At 39.3% G+C, this 15,721-nt stretch overlaps 1 protein-coding gene across 1 annotated transcript in view; it reads left to right on the top strand.

Moving 5' to 3' along the window:
• LOC139204887 (ankyrin repeat and IBR domain-containing protein 1-like) overlaps positions 1-15,721 on the top strand; it is a 32,371-nt gene that overhangs the window by 13,120 nt on the left and 3,530 nt on the right. The window contains exons 9-19 of the mRNA XM_070834911.1: positions 985-1,151; positions 2,700-2,788; positions 3,612-3,742; positions 6,816-6,950; positions 8,352-8,438; positions 8,828-8,894; positions 9,782-9,927; positions 10,418-10,596; positions 10,777-10,828; positions 14,711-14,822; positions 15,289-15,332. Of these exons, the coding sequence (XP_070691012.1) occupies positions 985-1,151; positions 2,700-2,788; positions 3,612-3,742; positions 6,816-6,950; positions 8,352-8,438; positions 8,828-8,894; positions 9,782-9,927; positions 10,418-10,596; positions 10,777-10,828; positions 14,711-14,822; positions 15,289-15,332 (1,209 nt within the window). The remainder of the gene's footprint in view (positions 1-984; positions 1,152-2,699; positions 2,789-3,611; positions 3,743-6,815; positions 6,951-8,351; positions 8,439-8,827; positions 8,895-9,781; positions 9,928-10,417; positions 10,597-10,776; positions 10,829-14,710; positions 14,823-15,288; positions 15,333-15,721) is intronic.

Raw genomic sequence — 15,721 nt, 5'->3', positions numbered from 1 at the left:
AGACTACTCAGATCTTTCTAACAGTCGCTCTTATCAGTCCCTCGGCCCAGGCAAAACAAAGGGGGACTGTGCTTTTTTATTTTAGCTCCAAATCTCTGGAATCCCCCCCCACCCCTCCTATCAGGTCAGCTGAATCGGTTCCAATTTTTAAAAAACTTGTAAAAACTCACTTGTTTAGGCTGTTGTTTTTAATAGCTTGTTGCTCAACTGCTATTGGTTTTATTTGTCTCACAATTAGCTCTTCTTTTCGCTTTTTACATTGTATTTTAATTGCTGTTGTTGCTGCTTTTATATCTATTTTATGTAATTTATTACTATCTGTGAAGCACTTTGTAACTGTCATTTTGAAAAGTGCTATAAAGATAAAGTTTATTATCAGTATTATTACTTTTTACTTACAGATTTTTTTGTTACCAAATTGCTAGATTCCACCACCAATCTGCCCAGAATGACATTTACATTTTGTTTGATTTCAACAAAAACTAATTTTTTGCCTATATGTTATCTCAATAGAAAAATGAAAGCACAAATCTCAAATAAATGACCATACTCTTTTTCTGAGTTACTATGCAAACATGAACACACACCGTTAAGTCATCGTATTCAGGCTTTTTTCATCTTTGGGCCAAGATTAAATAACTTACAAAACGGGGCTGCACTTAAGACCCGTTGTAGTTGTCAGACTAATTGTGGACTTGCAGAGGACAACATGCACAGTGTAGGCAATTAGTATTTTAACAGAGGTCAACATGTTTTTATCACAATCATTTGTGATTTTTTTCAGATTTACTTGTATGTGTACCGTTGCAACCTTTAAACTGTAAATTAGCACCAGGTGGAAATGGACTGTTTCTCTGATCTCTTTTGGCAGAGACTGTAACAGATAATTCTCTGGTAGTGTAATGTAGTCACTCTCACTAAAATACCTACAGTTCAACAGTAGATTGCTGAATTTTAATCTTCGTTGTTTCTTCTGTTGATCAGGCATTTGTGGAGAACAATCCAGTGATCCGCTGGTGTCCTGAGGCAGGCTGTGAAAGGGCGGTGAGACTGAGCACCCAGGGCCCTGGGACCTCCACTTCAGACCCTCTTAGCTTTCCCCTCCTTCGGGCCCCTGCTGTAGATTGTGGCAAAGGTCACCTCTTCTGCTGGTCAGTAATCAATACCACACCTTTTTATATGTGAAAATGTTACAAATCATTCTGTAATTATGTGGATTATACTTTAAATATGGACTAACATTAAACCTGTTTTTCCAAAGCTATTAATGGAGATTTCTAAAAGCAAAGCATTGCAAAGGCAATAAGCACATTTTGATGAGTTTGATTTGAAGTCAGACACGCTCTTCATTACAATAGACCAGTGTTTCCCAATCCTTGTCCTGGGGGCCCACTGGCCTGCATGCATAAGATGTTTCTCAGCTCCAACACATCCAAATCAAATGATCAGTTCGTCATCAACCCCTCCAGCAGCCTGATAAAGACCCAGTCATTTGCATCAGTGATATTAGTGTGTTCGCCTACAGTAAATCAGTGGATACGTCCACATTTTATTTTGCCAATAATTTCCATACTTGACAAGTTTGAAATCACCAAGACTCATCTGAGAAGTTAGGTGTCCAGTTAAACCAAGAAACTAAGAAAATGGGGGATTTTCAGAGAGACAATTAAAAATCTAAGGGCCACTCCAACAGAGCTCTACCATTTGTCCAAAAAACAGCACTCCATTGATTGTTTTCTTAATGATAGAGCGGTTAAATGAAATCACTCTTAAGTAAAAGACGAATGCCTGCCCATCTGGAGTTTGCCAAACATCAGTTTATTAAAGAGTACAAGGAAAAAGATTTCTCCCACTCATGAACTCGCTAACACCGGTCTTTTTGCTAAGCAAGGTTAAAATCCTCCCAACTCAAATTTCATACAAAAATGAGACTGATGTTGACTGATATTTATATTCTTTTTTTAACTTGCGATAAATGCACACATATTTTGCTCAAGTATTTAACAATATTGTCGAAATGGAATGTGCGTGCAGTCTTATAAATATGAATATGTGAATAATTTTTGATACTGAATATGTGGTAAACATGCAGGGTCTGTGCCCTTGAATGCCAAGCACCTATGCTGTTTGTATGTGCTTGTTTGCATGGGTGTTCATTTTCTGTGTCCATATAACTGTAACTACTCGTTATCACTCTGCGTGTGTTAGCTTGGCAGCATGCTCAAGGGCAGAAGGGCCCAGATGCTGTGTAGTCCTCCACCTTCTGTCCTCTGTAATCACACTTCCAGAGCCCTGCAGAATGCCCTCACAGCTCCCCCACCATCATATCATGAGCTCCACCCCACGTCAACTAATGCTACATGCCTCACTACACCTCACCTCACTATATGGTTCCCGAAAGTGGCCGTTAGGTTCACTTGTCAGGTTTACTCAGGAGTTCAGTTGACATGACATTTGGTAATGGTACTGGATGTAACATAGGTCTGACTTTTATAGTTCCCCTGGCATGCAAAAGGCATTTGGTTGGAAGGCAGATATGGCCAATTGATGGCGGTCGACAGGTTTGACAGCATTGCGTGATTGGTGATTTCATCATTTGCCTTAATTCTGTGTATAGTCCAGAGAAGGAATGTGAGTATGAATGTATATAGGTCATTTCAACTGTCTGCATCACATCTATCTGTCTGTGTGTGTTCCAGGGAGTGTCAAGGCGAGGCCCATGAGCCATGTGACTGTGAGACCTGGAGGTTGTGGCTACATAAAGTTAATGAGATGCGACCTGAAGAATGTGAGGAGTGACATTAATTTACTAATTTTAGTTTTTGGGTATATTTCAGACATGAATTTACAGCTGAGTTTACAAACTGTATCTGCCTTGAACTTCGGAGTTCACTTTTTTGTTTTAAGATAAACATAATGTCAGCTGGTTCTACAGTAATTACAGTATGCCTAAGTCTAACCAGTCTACCTGTCTTTTTACCAGTTGAAATTTGTTAAGCTACCTGATGATAAGTTATTGTTAAAAGAAGTTTATTTTCTACCTGTAATCCACAAACTTGCCCAGATTTTACAAGTTACATGTCCTGGAACTCAACCATAGTAATTACAAACAGTTTAGCGCTAAGCCAATTAAAATCCACCATGTTGATAATAAATTATTAATTAAACTGAGCAACCCACTCATTGAAAATGCACAATGTTTCGAAGCAGTAATTGGACTGTGGGGAATGTAATAGATGATTTAAGATGGCCCAAGTCGCTCCAAAGTGCTACTTCGTTGGTGTGACAGTCAAAAGATAAAAGCAATTATTCTGTTGTGGAACTATCTTCTCCTTCGATTTCCCCAGATTCTATTTTATCTTGGCATTTCAAACAGCACATCAGAGGGGCTTCGATAATAGCCAATTATTCTGTTTGTGTGTATGTGGAGGGGTGGGTGCATGAGCATCTTGGGAAATGTTAGCAAAATATATAAGCAATACACATTAGTCAGACAGGACAATTTCCCACTCAGTGTTGTGGTCTGTTTAGACACTGTGGTAGTAGCCATTCTCATTCTGTCTCATTATGCCTTTATTTGTTCTGTTTACCTCCCCCTCCTCCTATTGAAGTGGCTGGTGTAAGCGAAGCTTATGAGGATGCAGCCAACTGCCTGTGGTTGCTCTCTAACTCCAAACCCTGCGCCAATTGCAAGTCCCCAATACAGAAAAATGAAGGCTGCAACCACATGCAGTGTGCTAAGGTAAGTTAGTTTGGGAGGTTTCTCATACCTGTTGCACTAATACACTATGTAATTAGGCGACTCACAGGCCAGTGTTTTCAGTTATTAGTGAGTAAATTGTTAAACTTAATCTTAAACTTAAAGAATAGCCAGAAGAAGCAAAGTTTGAACTAGAAAATATTTAAGCAGAATTACAGGCACATTTCCCCTTTTGGCCGGATTTACTGTTTTATAGTCAGCTTAGAGATCAGCACAGAGATCTTGACCAGATAAATGTGCCAAATTATATTTAGTGAAGAACCTGTAAACATCTTAAGAAAATGCATGATTGTTGTTGTTTTATTAAAACTGCAAACCCAGTTGACACCTCAAAAAATAAAGTGGATTATGTGTAATTTTTCATGCACCATATTTTCAGTAGTGTTATTTTTGACTGCTTTACCATTTTCTGTGGGCGAGGTTGTGAAGTGCTACTTTTTTGTTCCAATATGCTACTATTTTTGTAGAGGACATGATTAAATTTTATGTAGACACCAGAGTCATTTAGAACCCCCCCCCTTTTTTTAAATATTGCATTGCTTTAATATCAAAATTATTTGTTATCAGTCAGATGGGAAATTGTGTGTGTGTGTTGTGTGTGAGAGAGCGTGTAAGAATAATTTACATGATTAACATACTGCAATTGCACTATTGTGGGGTACAAATTAATATATTATAAGTATATTTAAGTATTTGTGGGTTATGTTCTGTCCTGTTAACAAAACCATTAAGTGGAAAATGAAGTTTGTGTACTGAGACACCTTTAAGCATAGTAACATTATAAAACATTAAATGCAAATTAATCACAGTCTAAAAGGCAACACTTGTCTTTCCATGTCAAGATATTCATCGTCCTTACAGGGTGGACTCCAATAGTTCTGTGACCCCCTGAACTTTTCACTTCTATCACTACTAGACCATGGTTTGAATTTGTACATGACAAATGACAGAGCACAGACACACTTTCAAAACACAAGAATGAACCCTTTTTATTCTGGACATTCCATGAACTCTCACAAATTCAGGCCATATTTAATAATCTAAGTGGCAGATTGCCATGAAATGTTCTAAGCACAATCGTGCCAGGCTGTTGTTGCTCCTCCATCTGGCACTTTCATATTGTGTGTCATAAACATTGCAGTGTATAGAGGCCATTAGTTGAGCTTTAAACATTTAGTCTTAGGTGGGACTTGATGTAAGCATGCTAGTTTTAAGTCAGTGCCTTGCCATTATCATGCCCTGAACATAAACCTAATTAAGGTTTCCCAAGGCTTTAACTGAGGAGCGAGTGGAAGCATCACCAGGGAAATTGGCTTAACATGAGAGAGGAAGTTGAAGGCTCGGAAACAACGTACTGTCATTTTAGAAGCACGCAGATGGTTGTTGTGACTTACTGAGAAACTCAGTTGAAAGCTGCTACCTTTAAACTTCAGAGGCCTTATGGAATCAAAAGATCTGAAATAGTTGCTAATTAAATATTTTCCTGTAGGGCAGGTTTCGTTCTGTTGTAGCACTATTTTGGATTCTTGTCATGATTCACCTTATTCTTATTCACCTTATTCAACTCTTGATGAATATGGTCTTGGTTCTTCAGCTTTTCCAGTGCGTCTGTTTGGCTATAATTTATACCTTGGACTCATTTGATAATTATGATTAAATAATTGAGTATGAAACAGTTACTGTGTTAAAACTGATAATAGTAATCTCTAGATTCAAGCAAGTAAAAAGCTCTCTTGTCCTGGTGAAGGTAATAGTAGCAAAGGTTTTGTAATTGTTAAGGTGAAAATGTGGCTAATCACATTCGAGCTGCCATCACCAAGTTTAGCTATTGTCAGAAAAGATGATTTAACGAGTGGAGACTGTTATGCTCATAAACAGTCCATCAAACCGAAGGAAAGTCAGTAGGTCTTGTAGTCAGTCAGCAGCCTCTGTCGTACTGAGATAGACAAGAGAGAGTAATACAGAGGTGTTTGAGATTTAAAGAATAGACAGTCAGCGGTGGAGAGAGAGAGTGTAAGACTGATAATCACACAGAGTCATGATGCCTGACAGTGTCTCTGTTACTACCACTGTCGCTGGAGGGCAGGCCATGAAAGGAGCATAGTGCAGTCACACAACCAGGCTCCTTTTGTCTCTGTGACAGCCCTCTCACTGCACTGTCTCGATCCTGGTTAAGGAGGCTGACAAGAGATGGAGATTAGTTTGGGAGAAATCGAGCAGCTTTCACAAGCTGAGGGGCCACATAGGGCTCCGCCTCTTGACCTGTTATTACCTGGTAAGACATGGCTTTGCCCCTGTTGCTTAGAAACACGACACTCAGTGTTGCCAAGGAACATTTCTTTGTCTTTTCTCTGCCATTTCCTTCCCTTCCGGTCTGGCTTCACACTTATCATAAGTCTCTCCATTTCACACGCCGTCTTTCTGTGTCTCTCAGTCCTTTCTTTCATCCACCCTCCTACTCTTTCATTTTCTATTGATTTTTCTGAAGTGCCTTGTAAGCATGGTGTTTTCAGGACAACAGAGGTCTTAGCCTTTAGGGTTTTATGTTGCTCTTACTAACTTGTCACCCACAGAAGTACTAGCGGTATGGGGAGAGAAATCACTTACACCCAAATAGACTGTGGATTGGAGTGGCTGTAGTGTTTTGTTGTTCTACAATACCCAATGGGACTTGCTGATCTCAAATGTTGTCTGAGTGCCTTCTAGTGGCAGCGGGCTACGAGGATCAACTCCTATGTTCAAACAACTACCTGTGTCCTTTTTTAAACTGCCAGTTATAAAAGAAAAATAAATAAATGGATGAAGATTGAGATAGAGGTGTAGGAACTGTCAGATATCCTGCACCCTTAATTAATATTTTGTGTGTGTGTTTGGACTGGGATTATTCATTAGTCATTTTACCTGTCATTTCACATACCATTGCACAGGGACTTGATTTCTCTGATGGAAATTACCCCAGTATAGCTGGACTAGCATTCATATTTGGCCATTCAGTGTTTGACATGACAGCTGACCAGAGTAGATTTAAATCAAATTTTCCATTGTCACCCTTTAGTGTAAGTATGACTTCTGCTGGATCTGTCTGGAGGAGTGGAAAAAGCACAGCTCATCAACAGGAGGCTACTATCGTTGCACCCGCTACGAGGTCATCCAGCAGGTGGAGGAGCAGTCAAAGGAGATGACTGAGGAGGTAAACACACAGACACATCTTCACACTAGAGCTGGATACTTGTCCTGCTGTTGGTGTGCTAGATTGTTGACACCCAATTTGATCAGGCGTTGGGGAGACTTGCCAGCAGACACAGTGCACCACCACAGCCCACATGTTCATTTAATTAGACTGAACAAAAACAAGAAGCAGAGTGGCACATCACATCACAACACATCACATCATAGCCCAGTTGACTGTAATGTCAAAGGAGTACTCACGCAGCACTGATGGACTCATGATGGACAGTTCAGAAAAGGATCAATACTGGTGCAGCAGAACCAAAGATGTTTTTTTTTTTCTTATTCCACACATTCTTCTTCTGCATCAAAACCTTGCACCTACATTACACACAATGCAACTGAAGATTGTCAGATTCAGGTTGTAGACTCAAGTCTCTAGCCTCAAGCAGAGGCGGTGAGTGGACTACAGATGACTGTTAAGCTTAGTTCTTTCTAACTCGACACCCCCCCAGATGTTTTGCTTTTTCAGATTTGTAGTCTTCAGTCCCAACAGACGCTGACTCATGTGACATGACTCAGCCACAAAGGAATTTATACAACTCTTTCCATGTATGCAGTTGTACTCCCCAAGACCTTTAAGTGGACTGGATGAAATTGGTGGATTGCCCATTTAATCACATTTAGGATTAATGGAGTACCACAAACTGTGAAGGATTTTTATATTTGATAAATACATTTTGTCTCACTGTCCAAAGAATGACATCTTCTTAAAATTGACAGGAGTATCAGAATATGTTATTATCTCCTCAGCCGTCAATAGTCAATCTGATTATCAATCAATTCAATTCAATTCAATTCAATTCAATTTTATTTGTATAGCCCAATATCACAACAGAGTGTCTCATAGTGCTTTACAAAGTTCACTGAATCAGCCCACATACATGCACGCATGCACTCTTTTTCATTTTTATCGTTAACATATAAAGGTGCATAAACATACAGGATTGTGTAATTATTCGCCAAGGAATGCAGCTGATTGAAACATTAGTCTACAAGGAGAAAAGGAGGTTGATGCAAACATACACACACATACTCATGCAAATGGTGAAGAACAGTACTTTTGTTTATGTACTTCTACAGTCAAACAGGAAAGAACTTGAGCTAGTAAACAACTAAGATTAAAAACACACATATACGCTTTGTTTAGACTCTTGACCATGGAGCCGCCCACATTCATAAAAGGTGAAAAGAAGTTCATTCTCTGACGAGCATTCCTCCCACAAGTCTTGATTTCACCTGTGGCACTACTCACTTACTTTGACTGCTCTTAACCAAAGTACTTGCACTTTCCTGTGTCAGAGGGGAACAACATGCTCAGGAGGTTATTGACTGTGACTGGTGTCTCATCACGGTTTTGCAGGCAGAGAAGAAGCACAAGAGCTTTCAGGAACTTGACCGTTTTATGCACTACTACACACGCTTCAAGAACCATGAGCACAGCTATCAGGTAAACAAACCTGGCTTTGCCTTCCAATAATGTCTGCTTTGCATAGTGTAAAGTCATGCAGTGGATGTACTGTAGCCTATGTGAACTTGTCATCTAGTTTAAAACTGGCACATGGCTTCATAGGTGGGAAAGCTATCTAATGCAATATAGTTTAAAATGATTAAAGTATGGTATTTCTGTATTCTGTACATCTGCATTATTAATGGAGGCTGTCCTACTTTTTCAGTGATAGAAATTATCAGACACCCTAATGCCTGGATTTTAAACTGCTGCCACCATACTGTTAATTTATTTATCCTTATATTCTGGTATTGTCTTCATCGTTTGGTCGTGCAGTCTTGTCAAAACGTTTTTACTCAATCTAACAGCTTCTGCCTTCCTCACAATAGCTGGAGCAGCGTCTGTTAAAAACAGCCAAAGAGAAGATGGAGCAGCTCAGTCGAGCCCTGAGTGGAAGTGAGTGTGCAGTCTGCCATAGCAGTGTCAATCTTCATTACACATTGAGACACATCTTAATCTTGTCCTCTGATATTGAGCTTTTGGAAGTAGGCAGGAGGGAGAAAAACACTGAGGTGTATAAATAATGTATTAACAACAGTGGGTATAGTTATTATTCAGCAGGCACGTCTATGTTACGAGGGAGCTTGTGGTTTGTGAATAAGTTCTGTCTAGAGTCCTTCAAGCCCCCATTTGTACAGGCAATTACAACCTGTTTAGCATAGCCAAGTTTTGTTCTGATACACAACACTCATTCTAAATTTCATTAGATTCTGATTGCAGTGGTGTTACCCACATATGTCTGGCTGCCAGATGACCCAGAAATGGAAATGGCCATAACTCAGTGTGTGAGTCTGGCTCAGATGAACGTTTGCACAATTCATCCTGTACAATTCATTTACAGACAGGTCTATTTCTACAAAGTATACAGTTGGCCATGATTGACTGTAACTATTGTGTATTCTGATGCAGATCTGAATCTGGGTGTGCTGTTTTTTGTATTCACAAGAGAAGATCACAGTTTTAGCGTGATGCTCACCTTGGATCCAAAGCTGTTTTACCCCCAGAAACTAAAGAGAGATTTACAGTTCAGACTTGTAAGCATGGTGGCCAGCACAATTCCTGGTCCTCCCCTGCCATCAAGGTAGCTTTGTTTTTACAAGAACAGTATCTACAATACATCTAGTACAATGGAGCTGTTATTTTATATGCTTTGTTTCAGGATATTATCGTGTAAAGATACGCTTAGATGTGTAAGTACGTGAGGCTGGAATAGTGATGTATTCTATAAAAGTAAAGCAGATTATCATTTTTGTTATCCGACTGTCTCTCTCTTTGTTTCCCAGGGGAAGGAGGCCCACCTGACACTACATTCATTGAAGATGCGGTCCTAGAACTACTAAAGACTCGCCGCATCCTCAAGTGCTCTTATCCTTATGGGTTCTTTTTGGAGCCTAAAAGCACAAAGAAAGAGATCTACGAACTTATGCAGGTTTCAGTCCTACTTATTGAGAAAAAAGGAAAATGTTCACAGCAGCTAGTCTTATATGGGCCATTAGAGATGTAAGACTAAAGCTTTCTACCTCATCATCTTCACAATCTGCCCCAGTTATACTTGCACATCTCAGCTTTTAGCTCAAGATCTATTGTTATATCATTTATGATTGCCGGTATAGACGAGGAATGAATTTACCTGCTATCTTTGATGTCGTACCTTTTTAAATACTCTAAAACGAAAGGCCAATGCCCCTATATATTTTGCAATTTCTATAAGGCTTTCAGAATTAATACATTTATAAAGTAGTAGCCCTAAAAGTAGTTCACTTGTTAGACTACTTACTTAGTTACTTTGTCCTTGAACATCCCAGTTTGTGAATAGAGACTTAGTTAAACTTGAAAGTGTGTATTCATACTCAGAAATCACTCACTAACTGAGTTTCCCAATAGATCTCCCAGCCAGCTCTCTCTCTCTCTGTCCTCAGACGGACTTGGAGATGGTGACTGAGGACCTGGCACAAAAGGTTAACCGGCCTTACCTGCGGACGCCGCGGCACAAAATCATCCGTGCGGCATGTTTGGTGCAGCAGAAGAGGCAGGAGTTCCTGGCCTCAGTGGCCAGGGGAGTGGCTCCTAATGACTCTCCTGAGGCCCCCAGGCGCAGGTAACACAGACGTGCAGCTCACGAAATGTGTCAGTCTAGTCTTTACAATTTAAAAATGCCACTACAGTATAACTGAACTACAGTTTGAAATGATGAAAAGGGACTAATTAGACATAAAATGTCAGCAATTAATCACATTCTTAAAATTACAAAATCTTTCTGTCTCTTCCTCACTTTCAGTTTTGCTGGCGGAACTTGGGACTGGGAATATTTAGGCTTTGCATCTCCTGAGGTAACAAACAAGCCTTCAGCAGTTTTAAGTGGTGTTTTTTTACTTGAATTGTCAATAATGCATTTTACTGCACACTTAAACAAAATGTGCATGCGTCTTTTGACTGTGTATTATAGCCTGACAAACATCAGATCTAGACTCAAATGTAAATTGTTATATCTGGGATCTTACATTTCTAGTAACAAATCTGAATAGATTAGAGGTTGTTGCCCAATTATGGCTCAGTAATCTCAATTGTATTACTAAATGTTTAGATCACAATCATGGATGAATATTCAGAAACAGGAAAGTTGCATTTTGACGTGTTAAAGTGACAGAAACCTGCCTTAAATTGAGTCTTAAAGTGGTTGAAACAAATACTTGTAATGTTTATCTATGAATAGGGAGTCCTTGATTTGATGCAGTAATGCATCCACTTGTCTGTTAATATCACACCTAATCAGGTTTAATCAATATAATATTTATATATACAATCAAATTACACAGACCTCTATCAAACCTTTTTTTAAATATAAACTCAGGATGTATACCGGAATCATTTGAATATTGCTGGTTTATCTCAAACCATGATGACCAAAAGATCTCCATGTTATTCAACACTTTGAAGCCAGCCAGATGGTTCAGTGTTCCCCTGTGCACCCGGTTTGAATGATTAAAAGCACAGTACTCTGGCAAACACCTAAACAGGCTGCTCCCGATCATTGCATATTAGCAACAGGCGTTTGTAGTTAACTTTTACAGTCATAAAACTGTCGACCCCATAATGGTTAGACTATTGACCTGTCTCCTTTTTCCGCACAGCCTGATGCACGCACTCAAGTGCTTTAGAAGTCAATACACTGCAGTTACTACTGAGTTTCTGTTAGTGCTTAATTTCTAGACAGAAAATAGGCAGCAGCCTTTAAACATAAACTTGGGAACAAATTCTCTCAGCTCGACAGCTCCATCACTCCTTAGGCTCTTAGTGTTGCGTCCTTTTCAGGTGTTAAAAACATGACACAAATATGGAAATCTTACATCAAACCTAAGCCTCTCAGGTTATTCTGCTCATCCTTCAACCGCATAAAGTGGGCCTTTCCCTATTGACAGGAAAACAAATGATGAGATCAGTCTGCCAGTTTGATAAATGAATTTTGAAAAAAACCTATCCTCTGCTTGCTCAGCACCATGCAGTGAGGAATAATAAAGCTTTTGTTAACTTGAGGTTTGTTCGGTAAATGGTCACTCCCTGCTGAGCTAGCAGACCTAAGTTAGTAGTTTGTCTGCAAATGGCAGGACTCGCACTGATGCAAAGGATGTCTGAAATGAGTTCCTGTGTTGTTGTTGTTTTTTGTTTTTTAATAATTCAGCATTCTCCTAATTATAAAATGTGTCAATATCTTACATGAAGTACGGCGACAGATGAACAGAAATCAGTTCTTCCATGCAGATCATCTGCTGTCAGTAGTTGATAAGGCTTGTGACATGATGTTACAGATGATCTTTTCTGTCACTGGTTTCTAGTCTCAACACACCAGAAAAGTAAAGTAGCAGTTGGATTTTGACAACACTCCTCTTTTCTTGTTTCCTCCATTCCACAAGAGAAATGAATAGACAATTATGTTTTGCCACATTGTTGGTTGTAATTGGAAGAAACTAATGTCTCTTGCTGACTTTCATCTCTGTCAGACCTTAATGTGCATTCATTTGTTTACTGCACTGTGCTATAACATTATTGATTCTTGAGACAAATGTAATATAAAAGCCAACTGAAGCGCACACAACCTCTTAAGTATACAAACCACAAGAAAAGATTTAATCAAACTAGACGCCCTATAGAATGATGTGGCTGATGATCAAAAAAACAAATCGTAAATGTAAAACTCAGGTGGGATGCTCATCTCACCTCTACTCCTTTTTCTCCCACAGGATTTAAATAACAAACAAGTCTGCATTATTCTAGCGTTGTCAACAAATTATTTCAGGCACAGGTATCTATGAGGAAGTTCACAGTTAATGTTGCCACCAGATGCTGAACAGAAATCTATTCTAAAGAGTAGATTTAAGTTTGTGTCCCTAGTTACTCAGCTGCAGTAGTTAATGGCAACACTATTGTAATAATCAAAGCCTGATGACTCTGACTCGCAGGCACAGCTACAGATGGTCTGCTCTCTTCTCACAATGCCTGCAGATCACTTCATAGTGGGCTATTTTTAGAGCAGTGGAAACATGAAAGACAGAGTTTGGGTGACAGGCTTTTGCGTCTATGAATGTGACTGTGATTTAATGGAGAATGCAGTTTGATTATTTGCAGTGGCATTGATACAGATGTACAAATTAAGTATGCAGTGTATCCAAAAAGTTCTCAGAACCCTTCATTTTGTCAGATTTTGTTATGTTTCTGTCTTATGCAATGAATTTAAACGCATTTTCCCCTCATGAATCTACACTCAGTATCCCACAATGACAAAGTGAAAACAGGATTGAAAAGGAAAACAAAGTGTATTATATAGAAAAAATGAAAGTCTTCAGGCCCTTAGTACTTAGTTGAAGCACCTTTTGGCTGTGATTACACCCTTGAGTCTTCTAGGGTAAGACGTGACAAGCTTTGCATCCAAGATTTGGGGATTTTCTGCCATTGTGCTCTGCAGATCCTGTCAGGTTGGATGGGGACTGTTGGTGGACAGCCATTTTCAGGTCTCTTCAGAGATGTTCAGTTGGGCTCAAGTGCGGGCTCTGGCTGGGCCCCTCAAGGACATAGAGTTGTTCCTGAGCCATTCCTGCCTGTCTTGCCTGGCTGTGTGAGAACCTTTGGCCCAGTCTGAGGTCCATAGCGCCTTGTACCAGGTTTCCCAGAGCCCTGACCAATCCCCCAGTCCCTGCCACATAAAAAAACACCCACAGCATGATGCTGCTACTTTCATGCTTCACGGTTAGGATGGCATTGCTTGGTTTCCTCCAGACATGATGCTTAGGATAGAGAATACACTACCTTGTGAATTATAGTTTGGCCGTAGCATTGAAATCAACATTCAGTTTGCAATTGACCACTAGAAGTTTGAGGCAGAACCATGACACTATGATTCCTGCTTTGTAGAAATATTATTGCCAAAATAACTCCAGCCTGGGTTGAAGTTAAACTGAAACGTGCACATGCGTATACTACTATAGTGGCTTTTTGGGATCATTTAGACACGCAGTGTGACATAATATTTGTTGACTGATTCTATATCAGTTTATCAGAAATATCGAATTAGAGTTTCATTGTTGGTTATAATAAAAAATATACTACACAGTCTCACAACCTCTGATGCCAAGAATATACAGTATTGTAAGACTGCTTCTTTAATTTAATTTACTTTATTTTTTAATTGCATCACTTTCACGTTTTGATAAGATATTTTGATTGCGTCTGAGATAAGTCAGGGATACACGTAGTATTTTCAGACATCTGAACCTCAGTCCTCATGTTGCTTCATTTCCAATTCCCTTTCAGTGAATGTGTGTTCAGTCTAGACAGAAGTCTAATGAGTGAAGGTTTGGGCTGGAGATGAAAGAGTCTGAATCGGTCTCTAGGTGCTGGTCTTTCCTGAACAGAAGATTCAGACCATGTTTGAAGCAAACTGCTTCAGTACTAGAATCAAAGTTACCAGTTGACAAATTCACCTATGAAATGTTAACAACAAAAGACTTGGATATTAATGAAGGACAGTGTGCCACTGTAGCCCCAGATCAACAATATGTGGCAACTTTCTTCTGATCAGGAAGCAATATGTTGACGATGACAGGTGGGGGCATTTTGACAGGATAAACTGTAGGATTAGAGCCTTTGTTAAAGTAAGCTAGAGAGAGGAATGTAAACTTGTTATTAATGGTAATGGTTATTTCTGTGGTTGTTTCAAGGAGTATGCAGAGTTCCAGTACAGACGGAGACACAGGCAGCGGAGGCGAGGCGACATGTCCAGTCTTCGTAGTAACACACCTGACCCCGATGACCCCAGTGACAGCACTTCAGGTACTGCAGTGAACTTAAAGGACTCTCCCCCAGGGTTTTTAATCTTTTTTAGTCAAGTGTGGACGTTCATTTTGTGCACGTGTGTCGGTTTGATTTTTTTCACAGTTAAAACAGGAGATGACAGAAAGTTAAAGAGAGGACGGACAAAGAGAATATGAATCATAAAAGCATAATATAAATGTATACTGGCGCAATTAGCAGGTTCTCTAATCTGATAAAATGATACATACACATTAAATTAAACATTCAGATGATACTAAATTTGTAATTTTCCTGGGAAAATGCTGAAGGCAACTACTGTCAGGTCTCTATTACTTGATAATTTTGCAGTGTTCTCTAAAATGAGGATGATTTTCCTATAAGTGTTACCTAGCAAGTGGTTAAATGTGCTCTACAAGTGCTGCTGTAAAGTTTCAGTGTAGTAACAGTATTGTGGGTGTTTTTGTCCAATGTTTTTTCTACAAAGACACACAGGATGTTGGAGGTGGACGTAGACAAGGTCCTCTGATGGTGAGTGCACAATAGGCTTTCAGCATTTATCTTGCCAAATCCATTTCTTTTTTACTTTTAGCCACTGTTGTGTGATAATTCCAGGGTTACATTTTTTAAAACTAGAATCCATTTGACAGATTGTCGCATAAAACAGTATGAAACAGAACTATGAAAAAAAATCTTTGGTGTCAGTCTTCCAAATGTTTGTGATTTCTGTCTGGTAGAATAAACAGAATTTACTCTGGATTTGTTAAAAGCTACAGTTTGCTGTTTAGGGCATTTATTTGTGCACAAATCCTCAAAAACAAATGAAGCCAACAGCAACACAGCAGATAGATATAAAAAAAAAGAAAAAATAGATAAAACTGCCATTGCCTGTAGGTGACATATGTGTCAAAACTGCAGCA

The sequence above is a fragment of the Pempheris klunzingeri genome, chromosome 8 (genome assembly GCF_042242105.1).
Source record: "Pempheris klunzingeri isolate RE-2024b chromosome 8, fPemKlu1.hap1, whole genome shotgun sequence".
In the NCBI taxonomy this organism is placed as follows: domain Eukaryota; kingdom Metazoa; phylum Chordata; class Actinopteri; order Acropomatiformes; family Pempheridae; genus Pempheris; species Pempheris klunzingeri.
This window is presented reverse-complemented; position numbering and strand designations above follow the sequence as displayed.